The 18397-nt window shown below is 47.1% G+C and overlaps 1 protein-coding gene across 2 annotated transcripts in view; it reads left to right on the forward strand.

Annotated features, from left to right (window-relative positions):
* The window catches only part of mindy4 (MINDY lysine 48 deubiquitinase 4), a 275047-nt gene that overhangs the window by 144432 nt on the left and 112218 nt on the right, over positions 1 to 18397 (forward strand). For both annotated transcript variants that reach the window (XM_072508076.1, XM_072508075.1), the window contains one exon: positions 11515 to 11580. In XM_072508076.1, the coding sequence (XP_072364177.1) occupies positions 11515 to 11580 (66 nt within the window). The remainder of the gene's footprint in view (positions 1 to 11514; positions 11581 to 18397) is intronic.

Below are 18397 nucleotides of genomic sequence, written 5' to 3' on the forward strand. Positions count from 1 at the left end.
TGCTTTAAAAGCCAGCTATTTAGCCCAGTGTGCTAAACCAGCTGTCTGGTTGTGGGCCTGGAGGAGAGTGCAGAGATAGTGTGTAGAGCAGGTGCTGTGCTCTACATTCAATATGCAGGGCAAGAGTGGGAGGGTACAGCATAAAATGGTGCCTCAACCTTGGCTCAGTGTGTAGTAACTCGCCTCCGAGATGGCTGCGTTCAAGTCCCACTCCAGAAAGCTGTACTGCAGGATGATGCACTCACGTGTGTATGAGTAAGGAATTAAGCCAAGGCCCTGATAGTCATTTGCTTGCAATTTCAACTTACTATCTTACTCCCATGACCACATGTCCACCCTTGGTCCAGTGAAGCCCAACAGAAACCAGAAGAACAGCACCTCTGCTTCGAGTAGGCACTTTCCAACATCCTGGAGTTAACATTGAATTTAACAATTTCAGACCACTCCTCCACCATGACCCTATTTTTTAATCCAGTTTTTTGCCTCAATCTCGCTCCCCACTGGGCCGTCTGCCACTTGTTCTTTAGTTTTGCTTTCACAGAGAGCTGACCTTGTTCTGTCAATAACATGTTCTGCTACCTTAAAATGTTATGCCACTATCAGCTCCTCCTTTAGTCTTTAACATTCTATTTGTTTTCTTTGTCAAATCTCTCCTAGCTCCCACCTATTCCTGACCTGTGTTGCTCCACCTGTTCCACCCCTCTGAAGCAATATAAAACCCATCACATTTCCCCCTCTCTTTAGCTCTGAAGAAGAGTCATATGGACTCGAAACGTTAACTCTGTTTCGATCTCCACAGATACTGCCAGGCCTGCTGAACTTTTCCAGCATTTTCTGTTTTTAATCCTGATTCCCCCCCTCAGGCTGGCGTGAAATGTTTGGGGCATCCGAAGGTGGAAAACACAATCAGTTTCCTTTATATGCATTGGTGACACCCGGCTTTCCTCATCCGATCTCTCTCGATGCCTCCATTATTTGTCGGACCCATGCCTGCTTTCTGTTATTGCATGAGCAGAAAATTCCACCAAATAAATATTGGGAAGACTGAATCAAATGTATTTAGTCCCTGACACAAACATCACTCCCTAACCACCGACTCAGTCCCCAGGGTCAGCATGTGTGCAGGAAGTGTCTCCGGTTCCAGCTCCTAGAAGCTCGAGTTTCAGAGCTGGAGCAGCGGCTGGAGACACTGTGGAGCATCCGCGAGTCGGTGAGCATCGTGGATAGCACGTATAGAGAAGTAGTTACACCGCAGGCTCAGACTCTGCAGGCAGGAAGGGAATGGGTGACCACCAGACAGAGCAAGAGAGTGAGGCAGGTAGTGCAGGAATTTCCTGTGGCCATTCCCCTGCAGAACAGAACGCTTTGGATACTGTTGAGGGGAATGGCCTCTCCGGGGAAAACATCAATAGCCAAATTCATGGCACCATGGTTGGTTCTGCTGCAGAGGGGAGGGGTGATAAGTGTGACAATGCAATAGTTATAGGGATTCAATTGTAAGGGGAATAGACAGGCGTTTCTGTGGCTACAAACGAGACTCCAGGATGGTTTGTTGCCTCCCTGGTGCTAGGGTCAAGGGAAAACAATCCTAATCTACTCAACCTTTCTTCATAGCTAGCACCCACCATACCAGGCAAACCTCCTCTGCACCCTCTCTAAAGCATCCACATCCTTCTGGTAATGTGGCGACCAGAACTGCACACAGTATTCCAAATGTGGCCAAACCAAAGTCCTATACAACTGTAACATGACCTGCCGACTCTGGTACTCAATACCCCGTCCGACGAAGGCAAGCATGCTGTATGCCTGCTTCACCACTCTATCGACCTGCGTTGCCACCTTCAGGGTACAATGGACCTGAACTCCCAGATCTCTCTCTACATCAATTTTCCCCAGGACTCTTCCATTGACCGTATAGTCCGCTCTTGAATTAGATCTTCCAAAATGCATCGCCTCGCATTTGCCTGGATAGAACTCCATCTGCCAGTTCTGTGCCCAACTCTCCAATCTATTTATATTTTGCTGTATTCTCTGACAGTCTTCCTCGCTATCTGCAATCTCCACCACTTGCTAATCAGACCACCTATATCTTCGTCCAGATCATTTATGTATATCACAAACAACAGTGGTCCGAGCACGGATCCCTGTGGAACAACACCACTAGTCACCTTTCTCCATTTTGAGACACTCCCTTCCACCACTACTCTCTGTCTCCTGTTGCCTAGCCAGTTCTTTATCCATCTAGCTAGTACACCCTGAACCCCATACAACTTCACTTTTTACATCAACCTGCCATGGGAAACTTTATCAAACGCCTTACTGAAGTCCATGTATATGACATCTACAGCCCTTCCCTCATCAATTAACTTTGTCACTTCCTCAAAGAATTCTATTAGGTTTGTAAGACATGACCTTCCCTGCACAAAACAATGCTGCCTATCACTGATAAGTCTATTTTCTTCCAAATGTGAATAGACCCCATCTCTCAGTATCTTCTCCAACAGTTTGCCTACCACTGACGTCAAGCTCACAGGTCTATAATTCCCTGGATTATCCCTGCTACCCTTAAACAAAGGGACAACATTAGCAATTCTCCAGTCCTCCGGGACCTCACCCATGCTCAAGGATGCTGCAAAGATATCGGTTAAGGCCCCAGCTATTTCTTCCCTCGCTTCCCTCAGTAACCTGGGATAGATTCCATCCGGACCTGGGGACATGTCCACCTTAATGCCTTTTAGAATACCCAAAACTTCCCCCTTCCTTATGCCGACTTGACCTAGAGTATTTAAACATCCATCCTTAGCCTCAACATCCGTCATGTCCCTCTCCTTGGTGAATACCGAATCATTAAGAATCTCAGCCATTTCCTCTGACTCCACGCATAAATTCCCTCTTTTGTCTTTGTGTGGGCCAATCCTTTCTCTAGTTACTCTCTTGCTCCTTACATACGAATAAAAGGCTTTGGGATTTTCCTTAACCCTGTTAGCCAAAGATATTTCATGACCCCTTTTAGCCCTCTTTATTGCGCGTTTGAGATTTGTCCTATTTTCCCGATATTCCTCCAAAGCTTGATCAGATTTAAGTCGCCTAGATCTTATGTCTGCTTCCTTTTTCATCTTGGCTAGTCTCACAATTCCACCCATCATCCATGGTTCCCTAATCTTGCCATTTCTATCCCTCATTTTCACAGGGACATGTCTGTCCTGCACTCTAATCAACCTTTCCTTAAAAGACTCCCACATTTCAAATGTGGATTTACCTTTAAAGAGCTGCTCCCAATCCACATTCCCTAGCTCCTGCCGAATTTTGTTATACTTGGCCTTTCCCCAATTTAGCACTACTCTCGTCTTAGTCAGAGTAGAAATGACAGGATATAGAGGATGAATACGTGGCTGAAGGGATGGTGTCAGGGGGAGGGTTTCAGATTCCTGGGGCATTGGGAGCAGTTCTGGGGGAGGTGGGACCTGTACAAACTGGACGGGTTACATCTGGGCAGGACTGGAACTGATGTCCTAGGGGCGCTATTTGCTAGAGCGGTTGGGGAGTGTTTAAACTAATGTGGCAGGGGGATGGAAAACGATGCAGGAAGTCTGAAGGTAGTAAAACAGGGGCAGAAACAAAAGGCAGTAAGGGGGAAAGTGTAAGGCAGAGAAGCCATAGTCAAAATTCAAAAAGGGCGACAGTATAGGGTACAGTGACTGAGGGGAGCTCAGTGAATAGGTCAGTAATACTAAAAGGAATAAAACGGGAAGTAAAAACATAAATGGAAAGTAACGCGGCAGGTTGTTACATGAAGATATGGGTTCAACGACAAGGAAAATTAGGAGAAATGTTAAGAGGAAAAATAACTCAGGAGAGGTTACTGATCAAGGTGTTGAGATTCAAAACAGGAATAAAAGCCAACATAAGTGTACTTTACCTGAATGCTCGTAGTATTCGGAATAAGGTATATGAGTTGATTGCGCAAATCATCGTGAATGATTATGATTTAGTGGCCATTACTGAAACATGGTTAAAGGATGGTCGCGACTGGGAGTTAAATATCCAAGGGTATCAAACTATACGGAAGGACAGATGGTCGAGTGAGGGAACCATGGTTGACAAGAGAGATTGAATGTCTTGTTAAGAGGAAAAAGGAGACTTATGTAAGGCTGAGGAAACAAGGTTCAGACAGGGCATTGGAGGGATACAAGATAGCCAGGAGGGAACTGAAGAAAGGGATTAGGAGAGCTAAGAGAGGGCATGAACAATCTTTGGCGGGTAGGATCAAGGAAAACCCGAAGGCCTTTTACACATATGTGAAAAATATGAGAATGACTAGAGCGAGGGTAGGTCCGATCAAGGACAGTAGCAGGAGATTGTGTATTGAGTCTGAAGAGATAGGAGAGGTCTTGAACGAGTACTTTTCTTCTGTATTTACAAATGAGGGGGGGCGATATTGTTGGAGAGGACAGTGTGAAACAGATTGGTAAGCTCGAGGAAATACTTGTTAGGAAGGAAGATGTGTTGGGCATTTTGAAAAACTTGAGGATAAACAAGTCCCCCGGGCCTGACGGGATATATCTAAGGATTCTATGGGAAGCAAGAGATGAAATTGCAGAGCCGTTGGCAATGATCTTTTCGTCCTCACTGTCAACAGGGGTGGTACCAGGGGATTGGAGAGTGGCGGATGTCGTGCCCCTGTTCAAAAAAGGGACGAGGGATAACCCTGGGAATTACAGGCCAGTTAGTCTTACTTCGGTGGTAGGCAAAGTAATGGAAAGGGTACTGAAGGATAGGATTTCTGAGCATCTGGAAAGACACTGCTTGATTAGGGATAGTCAGCACGGATTTGTGAGGGGTAGGTCTTGCCTTACAAGTCTTATTGAATTCTTTGAGGAGGTGACCAAGCATGTGGATGAAGGTAAAGCAGTGGATGTAGTGTACATGGATTTTAGTAAGGCATTTGATAAGGTTCCCCATGGTAGGCTTATGCAGAAAGTAAGGAGGCATGGGATAGTGGGAAATTTGGCCAGTTGGATAACGAACTGGCTAACTGATAGAAGTCAGAGAGTGGAGGTGGATGGCAAATATTCAGCCTGGATCCCAATTACCAGTGGCGTACCGCAGGGATCAGTTCTGGGTCCTCTGCTGTTTGTGATTTTCATTAATGACTTGGATGAGGGAGTTGAAGGGTGGGTCAGTAAATTTGCAGACGATACGAAGATTGGTGGAGTTGTGTATAGTAAGGAGGGCTGTTGTCGGCTGCAAAGAGACATAGATAGGATGCAGAGCTGGGCTGAGAAGTGGCAGATGGAGTTTAACCCTGAAAAGTGTGAGGTGGTCCATTTTGGAAGGACAAATATGAATGTGGAATACAGGGTTAACGGTAGAGTTCTTGGCAATGTGGAGGAGCAGAGAGATCTTGGGGTCTATGTTCATACATCTTTGAAAGTTGCCACTCAAGTGGATAGAGCTGTGAAGAAGGCCTATGGTGTGTTAGCGTTCATTAACAGAGGGATTGAATTTAAGAGCTGTGAGATGATGATGCAGCTGTACAAAACTTTGGTAAGGCCACATTTGGAGTACTGTGTATAGTTCTGGTCGCCTCATTTTAGGAAGGATGTGGAAGCTTTGGAAAAGGTGCAAAGGAGATTTACCAGGATGTTGCTTGGAATGGAGAGTAGGTCTTACGAGGAAAGGTTGAGGGTGCTAGGCCTTATCTCATTAGAACGGAGAAGGACGAGGGGCGACTTGATAGAGGTTTATAAGATGATCAGGGGAATAGATAGAGTAGACAGTCAGAGACTTTTTCCCTGGGTGGAACAAACCATTACAAGGGGACATTAATTTAAGGTGAAAGGTGGAAGATATAGGGGGGATGTCAGAGGTAGGTTCTTTACCCAGAGAGTAGTGGGGGCATGGAATGCACTGCCTGTGGAAGTAGTTGAGTCGGAAACATTAGGGACCTTCAAGCAGCTATTGGATAGGTACATGGATTACGGTAAAATGATATAGTGTAGATTTATTTGTTCTTAAGGGCAGCATTGTGGATAGCACAATTGCTTCACAGCTCCAGGGTCCCAGGTTCGATTCCGGCTTGGGTCACTGTCTGTGCGGAGTCTGCACATCCTCCCCATGTCTGCGTGGGTTTCCTCCGGGTGCTCCGGTTTCCTCCCACAGTCCAAAGATGTGCAGGTTAGGTGGATTGGCCATGATAAATTGCCCTTAGTGTCCAAAATTGCCCTTGGTGTTGGGTGGAGGTGTTGAGTTTGGGTAGGGTGCTCTTTCCAAGAGCCGGTGCAGACTCAAAGGGCCGAATGGCCTCCTTCTGCACTGTAAATTCAATGATAATCTATGATTAATCTAGGACAAAGGTTCGGCACAACATCGTGGGCCGAAGGGCCTGTTCTGTGCTGTATTTTTCTATGTTCTATGACAGAGTGGATGGTAAGGGAGGTGGTGTAGCTCTGTTATTTAAGGATGACATCCAGACAATAGTAAGGGATGACATTGGTGCTATGGAGGATAAGGTTGAATCCATTTGGGTGGAAATCAGGAATAGTAAGGCAAAAAAGTGACTGATAGGAGTAGTCTATAGACCACCAAATAGTAACATTATGGTGGGGCAGGCAATAAACAAAGAAATAACAGATGCATGTAGAAATGGTACAGCAGTTATCATGGGGGATTTTAATCTACATGTCGATTGGTTTAACCAGGTCGGTCAAGGCAGCCTTGAGGAGGAGTTTATCGAATGTATCCGCGATAGTTTCCTAGAACAGTGTGTAATGGAACCTAGGAGGGAACAAGCGGTCCTAGATCTGGTCCTATGTAATGAGACAGGATTGATTAATAATCTCATAGTTAGGGATCCTCTGGGAAGGAGCAATCACAATATGGTGGAATTTAAAGTACAGATGGAGGGTGAGAAGGGAGTGTTTTGTGGTTAAACAAAGGAGATTACAATGGGATGAGAAAGAGATAGCTAAGATAGACTGGGAGGAAAGACTTTATGGTGAAACAGTTGAGGAACAGTGGAGAACCTTCCAAGCGATTTTTCACAGTGCTCAGCAAATGTTTATACCAACAAAAAGGAAGGACGGTAGAAGGAGGGAAAATCGACCGTTGATATCTAAGGAAATAAGGGAGAGTATCAAATTGAAGGAAAATGCATAATAAGTGGCAAAGATTAGTGGGAGACTAGAGGACTGGGAAATCTTTAGGGGGCAACAGAAAGCTACTAAAAAAGCTATGAAGAAGAGTAAGATAGATTATGAGAGTAAACTTGCTCAGAATATAAAAACAGATAGTAAAAGTTTCTACAAATATATAAAACAAAAAAGAGTGGCTATGGTGAATATTGGTCCTGTAGAGGATGAGAAGGGAGATTTAATAATGGGAGATGAGGAAATGGCTGAGGAACTGAACAGGTTTTTTGGGTCGGTCTTCACAGTGGAAGACACAAATAACATGCCAGTGACTGATGGAAATGAGGCTGTGACAGGTGAGGACCTTGAGATGATTGTTATCACTAAGAAGGTAGTGATGGGCAAGCTAATGGGGCTAAAGGTAGACAAGTCTCCTGGCCCTGATGGAATGCATCCCAGAGTGCTAAAAGAGATGGCTAGGGAAATTGCAAATGCACTAGTGATAATTTACCAAAATTCACTGGGGTGGTCCCGGCGGATTGGAAATTAGCAAACGTGACACCACTGTTTAAAAAAGGAGGTAGGCAGAAAGCGGGTAATTATAGGCCAGTTAGCTTAACTTCGGTAGTAGGGAAGATGCTGGAATCTATCATCAAGGAAGAAATAGCGAGGCATCTGGATGAAAATTGTCCCATTGGACAGACGCAGCATGGGTTCATAAAGGGCAGGTCGTGCCTAACTAATTTAGTGGAATTTTTTGAGGACATTAACAGTGCGGTAGATAACGGGGAGCCAATGGATCTGGTATATTTGGATTTCCAGAAAGCTTTTGACAAGGTGCCACACAAAAGGTTGCTGCATAAGATAATGATGCATGGCATTAAGGGGAAAGTAGTAGCATGGATAGAGGATTGGTTAATTAATAGAAAGCAAAGAGTGGGGATTAATGGGTGTTTCTCTGGTTGGCAATCAGTAGCTAGTGGTGTCCCTCAGGGATCAGTGTTGGGCCCACAATTGTTCACAATTTACACATGATTTGGAGTTGGGGACCAAGTGCAATGTGTCTAAGTTTGCAGACGACACTAAGATGAGTGGTAAAGCAAAAAGTGCAGAGGATACCAGAAGTCTGCAGAGGGATTTGGATAGGTTAAGTGAATGGGCTAAGGTCTGTCAGATGGAATACAATGTTGACAAATGTGAGGTTATCCATTTTGGTAGGAATAACAGCAAAAGGGATTATTATTTAAATGATAAAATATTAAAACATGCTGCTGTGCAGAGAGACCTGGGTGTGCTAGTGCATGAGTCGCAACAAGTTGGTTTACAGGTGCAACAGCTGATTAAGAAGACAAATGGAGTTTTGTCCTTCATTGCTAGAGGGATGGAGTTTAAGACTAGGGAGGTTATGCTGCAATTATACAATTGCCACACCTGGAGTATTGTGTTTTTTAGTCTCCTTACCTGAGAAAGGACATACTGGCGCTGGAGGGTGTGCAGAGGAGATTCACGAGGTTAATCCCAGAGCTGAAGGGATTGGATTACGAGGAGAGGTTGAGTATACTTGGACTATACTCGTGGAATTTAGAAGGATGAGGGGGGACCTTATAGAAACATATAAGATTATGAAGGGAATAGATAGGATAGATGCGGGCAGGTTGTTTCCACTGGCGGGTGAAAGCAGAACTAGGGGGCATAGCCTCAAAATAAGGGGAAGTAGATTTAGGACTGAGTTTAGGAGGAACTTCTTCACCCAAAGGGTTGTGAATCTATGGAATTCCCTGCCCAGTGAAGCAGTTGAGGCTCCTTCATTAAATGTTTTTAAGATAAAGATAGATAGTTTTTTGAAGAATAAAGGGATTAAGGGTTATGGTGTTCAGGCTGGAAAGTGGAGCTGAGTCCACAAAAGATCAGCCATGATCTCATTGAATGGTGGAGCAGGCTCGAGGGGCCAGATGGCCTACTCCTGCTCCTAGTTCTTATGTTCAACCACTCTCCCGGTTAACTGCCTGAGGCTTGACCAGACTCTTTCGCAAACTTGGGCCTATGTTTGATCTTGAGATGAGGAGCTGACAATTGCGTATCTAAGCTAACACTAGATTTATTTCTCTGCCTGGCTCAGATCATTTGCTGCTGAAACCCTTGCTCATGACTTTGTTACCTCCTAGACTTATCTGTTCTAAAGTACTCTGGATAGCCTCCCTGGATAGCCTACAATGCTGTTCCATCTTAAACTTGAGGTCATGTAAACCTCTGTCAGTGTCTTAACTAGAACCAAGTGTGAATTGGCCACCATGCCGGTTCTCCATGACTTACATTGGCCCTGGTTAAGCAACAATTTGATTTTACAATTCTTCTTCTTCTCAGCCCTCCATGATATTGACTCTCCCTATCTTTGTAATCTCATTAAAGATGCAAAGTTGTTGGGGTGAGGTGCTCTGAGCAGTCTGCATCTCTCCTTGCCCCCCAAAAGCTGGGCATCCCCATCTGGGGCCCCATCTTACAGAGCTGCGGCCAATTTGATTGTCTGGAAGCTCTGAGGGCCCCGCAGCACCAAGTTCGAGCGATGAAAACAGGTAGTCCCCAAACAAGAGCTGGTTATGGAGCCAAACATCAAGGTACGCCTGGGGTAATGGCAGTGCCTTGCTGGTAGACCCCAGGCAAGAGATTGGGGTGAAGGGAGTGGAGGGTGAGTTTTTGGAGGTCATTGGGGTGCTGGCACAGTGGTTAGCACTGCTGCCTCACAGCGCCAGGGAGCAGGGTTCGATTCCGACCTTGCAGTGACTGTGTGGAGATTGTACGTTCTCTCTGGTCTGAGTGGGTTTCCTCTGGGTGCTCCAGAATCCTCCCACAGTCCAATGATGTGCAGGTTAGGTAGATTGGTCATGCTGAATTGACCTTTAGTGTCTAAAGATGTGTAGATTAGGTGGGATTATGGGGATAGGTTGGGGGTGTGAGCCTAGGTAGGGTGCTCCTTTGGAGGGTCGATGCAGACTCGATGGACCGAATGGCCACCTCATGCACTAATAGAGTTCTATAGTTTTAAAAGCGGGTATGATCTATGGGGGGGAGGTAACCCCCAAAAGGAGGTCTACCACTCTCTTGACCAAAATCATTCTGCGCAAGGCTGCTGGGCTACCAACCTGGCGATACCTCTTGCACCCACCCGGATATGGGAGACCGGTCGGGGCAGGTGGAAAAGTGGTGATGAGACCCCCCCCGCACCCCACACCCCAGCCTTGTATACTGGTGGAGGACTGCAGGATCCAGCACAAGGATTTTGTCTTGAGGTTGAGGAGGTTCATTGAATCCTAGAATTCCTACAGTGCAGGCCCATCGAATCTACACCGACTCTCTGAAAGAGCACCCTGCCTAGGCCCACACCACTACCCTATCCCTGTATCCCCACCCAACCTTTGGACACTAAAGGGCAATTCAGCATGGCCAATCCACCTAACCTGCACATCTTTGGACTGTGGTAGGAAACCCGAGCACCCGGAGGAACCCAGATATGGGGAAAATGAGCAAACTCCACACCGGTGACTCGAGGTCAGAACTGAATCCGCGCTCTGACACTGTGAGGCAGCAGTGCTAACCACTATTTTATCTACGCTCAAGAATGGGAAGTGATCTAATTGAAACATAAGATCGTAATGGGACTCGACGGGGTTGCTGTTGAGGGGATGTTTCCCCTCGTGGGGAAATCTAGACCGAAGGGGCATAGTTTCAAAATACGGAGTCTCCTGCTTAAGGCGCAGATTTTATTTATTTTTCCAATTTGTTTTTTCCAATTCGGGGGCAATTTAGTGTGGCTAATCCACCTACCCTGCACATCTTTGAGCTGTGGGGGCGAAACCCACGCAAAAACGGGGAGAATGTGCAAACTCCACAAGGACAGTGACCCAGAGCCGGGATCGAACCCGGGTCCTCGGCGCCGTGTGGCAGCAGTGCTAACCACTGCGCCACTGTGCTGCCGTCTTAAGGCACAGGTGAGGAGGAATTCCTTCTCTTGCGGGTCATCGCGTTTGGAATTCTCTTCTGCAGTGCGCAGTGGAGGCTGGCTTATCAAATATATTCAAACCTGAGTAGGACAGATTTTTGATTGGCAAGGGAGGTTATGGGGGCAGGCAGGAAAGTGATGTTAAGATCACAATCGGACGAAGCGTATTCTTAATGAATGGTGGAGCAGGAGCAAAGGGCCGAATGGCCTCATCCTGCTCCTATTTGTTATGTTCTTAAAAAAGACACGTTCTTTGAGCAGATTTGTGTAAAATAAAGATTCAATAATTTCCTTTGTCCAAAATTATATTTAATCATAGAATGTGAATGAGACCAATCAAAACTAATCTTTATGAACTTGTAATAAGTGACATGCATTCGCTTTCAGATTATACTGAACACCCTGACGAACTTCCAGGATCTGACGACTTTTCTTCAGCAGAATGTTGGCCAGGTTTGACCTACTCCCTTCCTCCTTGTATTTTATTGGTTTGAGCAACTACATTAATCAAGCTGAAAGCATATAAATCCATGAAGATGCACATCAGGCAAGTCCCTAATAAGAGATAAGGAGCGGGATTTACCGACCTCTTCACACCCAACTTAGTGACATGACGAGGCCCCTCGTGAGATTTGTGGCGTCTCGCGAGGTTCGGTTGAATCTGGCGAGGCGTCGTGCTCCAGATATTGCCCTCACTGGATGTGGCCCAGATCAGCACATTGAAATGAGCCATTTACCTCCATTAAATATGTCTGTGCCCCAGTGAGGCCTCGGCCGGGCGTCGTTTAGTATTGGTCCACACAAATGTGACCCAGGCCTGGGTCGCATTGAGATCCAAAAAGACGACGTGTTGGACGTCTTGAAAAATATTAAGGTGGATAAGTCCCCAGGGCCTGATGGGATCTACCCCAGAATACTGAAGGGGGCAAGAGAGGAAATTGCTGAGGCCTTGACAGAAATCTTTGGATCCTCACTGTCTTCAGGTGATGTCCCGGAGGACTGGAGAATAGCCAATGTTGTTCCTTTGTTTAAGAAGGGTAGCAAGGATAATCCAGGGAACTACAGGCCGGTGAGCCTTACGTCAGTGGTAGGGAAATTACAGGAGAGAATTCTTCGAGACCGGATCTGTTCCCATTTGGAAGCAAGGGGTCGTATTAGCGAGAGGCAGCATGGTATTGTGAAGGGGAGGTCGTGTCTCACTAACTTGATAGAGTTTTTCGCGGAGGTAACAAAGATGATTGATGCAGGTAGGACAGTGGATGTTGTCTATATGGACTTCAATAAGGCCTTTGACAAGGTCCCTCATGGCAGACTGGTACAAAAGGTGAAGTCTCACGGGATCAGAGGTGAGCTGGCAAGATGGATACAGAACTGGCTAGGTCATATAAGGCAGAGAGTAGCAATGGAAGGGTGCTTTTCTGATTGGAGGGCTGTGACTAGTGGTGTTCCGCAGGGATCAGTGCTGTGTCCTTTGCTGTTCGTAGTATATATAAATGATTTGGAGGAAAATGTAACTGGTCTGATTAGTAAGTTTGCGGACGACGTAAAGGTTGGTGGAATTGCGGATAGCGATGAGGACTGTCAGAGGATACAGCAGGATTTAGATTGTTTGGAGACTTGGGCGGCGGGGTGGCAGATGGAGTTTAATACGGAGGTTCATAAGGAGGAGGTGTTAGCAATTCTGGAAAGTGTGAAAATAGATAAGTACCCTGGGCTAGATGGGATTTATCCTATGATTCTCTGGGAAGCTAGGGAGGAGATTGCAGAGCCTTTGGCTTTGATATTTATGTCGTCATTGTCTACAGGAATAGTGCCAGAAAACTGGAGGATAGCAAATGTTGTCCCCTTGTTCAAGAAGGGGAGTAGAGACAACACCGGTAACTATAGACCAGTGAGCCTTACTTCTGTTGTGGGCAAAGTCTTGGAAAGGATTATAAGAGATAGGATTTATAATCATCTAGAAAGGAATAGTTTGATTAGGGATAGTCAACACGGTTTTGTGAAGGGTAGGTCGTGCCTCACAAACCTTATTGAGTTCTTTGAGAAGTTGACCAAACAGGTGGACGCGGATAAAGGAGTTGATGTGGTGTATATGGATTTCAATAAAGCGTTTGATAAGGTTCCCCACGGTAGGCTATTGCAGAAAATACAGAAGCATGGGATTGAGGGTGATTTTAACGGTTTGGATCAGAAATTGGCTAGCTGTAAGGAGACAAAGGGTGGTGGTTGATGGGAAATGTTCAGCCTGGAGTTCAGTTACTAGTGGTGTACCACAAGGATCTGTTTTGGGGCCACTGCTGTTTGTTATTTTTATAAATGACCTGGAGGAGGGCGTAGAAGGATGGGTGAGTAAATTTGCGGATGACACTAAAGTCAATGGAGTTGTGGACAGTGCGGAAGGATGTTGCAGGTTACAGAGGGACATAGATAAACTGCAGAGCTGGGCTGAGAAGTGGCAAATGGAGTTTAATGCAGAAAAATGTGAGGTGATTCATTTTGGAAGGAGTAACAGGAATACAGAGTACTGGGCTAATGGTAAGATTCTTGGTAGTGTGGATGAGCAGAGAGATCTCGGTGTCCATGTACATAGATCCTTGAAAGTTGCCACCCAGGTTGTTTGGGTTGTTAAGGCATACGGTGGGTTAGCTTTTATTGGTAGAGGGATTGAGTTTCGGAGCTATGAGGTCATGTTGCAGCTGTACAAAAGTCTGGTGCGGCCGCATTTGGAGTATTGCGTGCAGTTCTGGTCGCCGCATTATAGGAAGGATGTGGATGCATTGGAAAGGGTGCAGAGGAGATTTACCAGAATGTTGCCTGGTATGGAGGGAAGATCTTATGAGGAAAGGCTGAGGGACTTGAGGCTGTTTTCGTTCGAGAGAAGAAGGTTAAGAGGTGACTTAATAGAGGCATGCAAGATGATCAGAGGATTAGATAGGGTGGACAGTGAGAGACTTTTTCCTCGGATGGTGATGGTTAGCATGAGGGGACATAGCTTTAAATTGAGTGGAGATAGATATAGGACAGATGTCAGAGGTAGGTTCTTTACTCAGAGAGTAGTAAGGGTGTGGAATGCCCTGCCTGCAACAGTAGTGAACTTGCCAACATTAAGGGCATTTAAATGGTCATTGGATAAACATATGGATGATAATGGAATAGTGTAAATGGGCTTTAGATTGGTTTCACAGGTCGGTGCAACATCGAGGACCGAAGGGCCTGTACTGCGCTGTAATGTTCTAATTAAATATCTAATTAAATGTGAGGTAATGCATTTCAGAAGGTCTAATACAGCTAGGGAATATACACTGAATGGTAGAACCCTCAAGAGTATTGACAGTCAGAGAGATCTTGGTGTACAGGTCCACAGGTCACTGAAAAGGGCAACATGGGTGGAGAAGGTAGTCAAGAAGGCATACGGCATGCTTGCCTTCATTGGCCAGGGCATTGAGTACAAAAATTGGCAAGTCATGTTGCAGCTGTATAGAACCTTAGTTAGGCCACACTTGGAGCATAGTGTTCAATTCTGGTTGCCACACTACCAGAAGGATGTGGAGGCTTTAGAGAGGGTGCAGAAGAGATTTACCAGGATGTTGCCTGGTATGGAGGGCATTAGCTATGAGGAGAGGTTGAATAAACTTGGTTTGTTCTCACTGGAACGACGGAGGTTGAGGGGCGACTTGATAGAGGTCTACAAAATTATGAGGGGCATAGACCGAGTGATAGTCAGAGACTTTTTCCCAGGGTAGAGGGGTCAATTACTAGGGGGCATAGGTTTAAAAGTGCGAGGGGCAAGGTTTAGAATAGATGTACGAGGCAAGTATTTTACACAGAGGGTAGTGGGTGCCTGGAACCCGCTGCCGGAGGAGGCGGTGGAAGCAGGGACGATAGTGACGTTTAAGGGGCATCTTGACAAATACATGAATAGGATGGGAATAGATGGATACGGACCCCGGAAGTGTAGAAGATTTTAGTTTAAACGAGCAGCATAGCCGGCGCAGGCTTGGAGGGCCGAAGGGCCTGTTCCTGTACTGTATTTTTCTTTGTTCTTTGTTCAGGCATGACGGCACATGGAGGGGGGGGTTCCCCCCCAGGCCATTGGGGATCCGGGTGATCGGGCTCTGGGCAGGGTGGTATGCTGGCACACCCCTGGCACCCAGGCACCTTGGCATTGCCAGCCTAGGACCTTACCACCGGCATCCTAGCAGTACCTGGGTGGCAGTGGCAGATTTCCTGTGCTGGTGGTGGGCCAGGGGTGCCTTTTAAAGGTTGGGGGGAGCGGGGATTCGAGGACCCTGGAAGAGGTCAGTTGAGGCGGTAGGGGGTTGCTGAGGAGGATCAATAATTCGTAGCTGCCTTTAAAAAGCGTGCCTGACTCCGCCAGTACTCTTCCTTCACAGGTGTTCCTCACTGAGGTGCTGCAGCCCAAAAGTGGACTCATGGGGTGGGATTCTCCGACCCCCCCCCCTGCCGGGTCGGAGAATCGCCCGGGGCTGGCGTGAATCCCGCCCCCGCCGGTTGCTGAATTCTCCGGCACCGGAGATTCGGCGGGGGCGGGAATCGCGCCGCGCCGGTTGGCGGGCCACCCCTCGGCGATTCTCCGGCCCGGATGGGCCGAAGTCCCGCTGCTGGAATGGCTGTCGTGCCGGCGTGGATTAAACCACCTCTCTTACCGGCGGGACAAGGTGGCACGGGTGGGCTCCGGGGTCCTGGGGCGGGCACGGGGCTATCTGGCCCCGGGGGGGTGCCCCCACGGTGGCCTGGCCCGCGATCGGGGCCCACCGATCCGCGGGCGGGCCTGTGCCGTGGGGCCACTCTTTTCCTTCCGCCTTCGCCATGGTCTCCACCATGGCGGAAGAGACCCCCTCCACTGCGCATGCGCGGGGATGCCGTGAGCGGCCGCTGACGCTCCCATGCATGCGCCGCCCGGCAATGTCATTTCCGCGCCAGCTGGCTGGGCACCAAAGGCCTTTCCCGCCAGCTGGCGGGGCGGAAATCAGTCCGGCGCGGGCCTAGCCCCTCAAGGTTAGGGCTCGGCCGCTCAAGATGCGGAGGATGCCAGACTGATTTGCGCCGTTTTTGGCGCCGGTCGGCGGACATCGCGCCGATTACGGAGACTTTCGCCCTTGATTTTTTTTCTTTCCCCCTGTTAACTCACGAAGGTAGTTCCAGGTTTAGGATGGGAACCTTTTATCAGATGTCTTGGCAAAATATTAAGCTGGAGCTAATATAAACGTAACCGTGCAACCTTGCCTGTACCAACTCTCACACACCCAACACCTCCGTGTTCACTGACCTTATTTAGCTTCTGCCTCACTAACACATTCGGAAATTTTCAACTCTTTAATTTCCTCATCTTTCCCCGTCTCTGTAACCTCCACCAGCCCTACAATTGCCCGGAATTCTGTATCCTCTAACTTTAGCCCTTCCCTTTGATCCATAGTTGACAGCTAAACCTTCAGCCGTCTACACCATAAGCTTGAGAATTCTCTCTTTGCCTCTCCACTTCTCTCCTCCTTGAAGCCACTCTTCACAACCTACCTCTTTTAGCAACTTTCAGTTTATTTCTCTTTTTTTGTCTCTGTGCCTTTTGCCCGATTATCTTCCTGCAAAAGTGCTTGGGATGTCTTGTATTAAAAGCATGACATAAATGCAAGTTATTCTCCTTCCGCCTTCCCTCCTTCCTTCCCTCCCCTTGTGGTGTTAGAACAAACAAAGAAATGTACAGCACAGGAACAGGCCCTTCGGCCCTCCAAGCCCGTGCCGACCATGCTGCCCGACTAAACTACAACCTTCTACACTTCCTGGGTCCGTATCCCTCTATTCCCGTGAGGGACCTTGTCAAAGGCCTTACTGAAGTCCATATAGACAACATCCACTGCCCTACCTGCATCAATCATCTTAGTGACCTCCTCGAAAAACTCTATCAAGTTAGTAAGACACGACCTCCCCTTCACAAAACCATGCTGCCTCTCACTAATACGTCCATTTGCTTCCAAATGGGAGTAGATCCTGTCTCGAAGAATTCTCTCCAGTAATTTCGCTACTACTGAAGTAAGGCTCACCGGCCTGTAGTTCCCTGGATTATCCTTGCTACCCTTCTTAAACAAAGGAACAACATTGGCTATTCTCCAGTCCTCCGGGACATCACCTGAAGACAGTGAGGATCCAAAGATTTCTGTCAAGGCCTCAGCAATTTCCTCTCCAGCCTCCTTCAGTATTCTGGGGTAGATCCCATCAGGCCCTGGGGACTTATCTACCTTAATATTTTTTAAGACGCCCAACACCTCGCCTTTTTGGATCTCAATGTGACCCAGGCTATGTACACACCCTTCTCCAGACTCAACATCTACCACTTCCTTCTCTTTGGTGAATACTGATGCAAAGTATTCATTTAGTACCTCGCCCATTTCCTCTGGCTCCACACATAGATTCCCTTGCCTATCCTTCAGTGGGCCAACCTTTTCCCTGGCTACCCTCTTGCTTTTTATGTACGTGTAAAAAGCCTTGGGATTTTCCTTAACCCTATTTGCCAATGACTTTTCGTGACCCCTTCTAGCCCTCATGACTCCTTGCTTAAGTTCCTTCCTACTTTCCTTATATTCCACACAAGCTTCGTCTGTTCCCAGCCTTTTAGCCCTAACAAATGCCTCCTTTTTCTTTTTGACGAGGCCTACAATATGTCTCGTTATCCAAGGTTCCCGAAAATTGCCGTATTTATCCTTCTTCCTCACAGGAACATGCCGGTCCTGAATTCCTTTTAACTGACACTTGAAAGCCTCCCACATGTCAGATGTTGATTTGCCCTCAAACATCCGCCCCCAATCTAGGTTCTTCAGTTCCCGCCTAATATTGTCATAATTAGCCTTCCCCCAATTTAGCACATTCATCCTAGGACCACTCTTATCCTTGTCCACCAGCACTTTAAAACTTACTGAATTGTGGTCACTGTTCCCGAAATGCTCCCCTACTGAAACTTCTACCACCTGGCCGGGCTCATTCCCCAATACCAGGTCCAGTACCACCCCTTCCCTAGTTGGACTGTCTACATATTGTTTTAAGAAGTCCTCCTGGATGCTCCTTACAAACTCTGCCCCATCTAAGCCCCTGGCACTAAGTGAGTCCCAGTCAATATTGTGGAAGTTGATGTCTCCCATCACCACAACCCTGTTGTTTTTACTCTCTCCCAAAATCTGTCTACCTATCTGCTCCTCTATTTCCCGCTGGCTGTTGGGAGGCCTGTAGTAAACCCCCAACATTGTGACTGCACCCTTCT

Source organism: Scyliorhinus torazame, chromosome 6, assembly GCF_047496885.1.
Source record: "Scyliorhinus torazame isolate Kashiwa2021f chromosome 6, sScyTor2.1, whole genome shotgun sequence".
NCBI classification, from domain to species: Eukaryota; Metazoa; Chordata; class Chondrichthyes; order Carcharhiniformes; family Scyliorhinidae; genus Scyliorhinus; species Scyliorhinus torazame.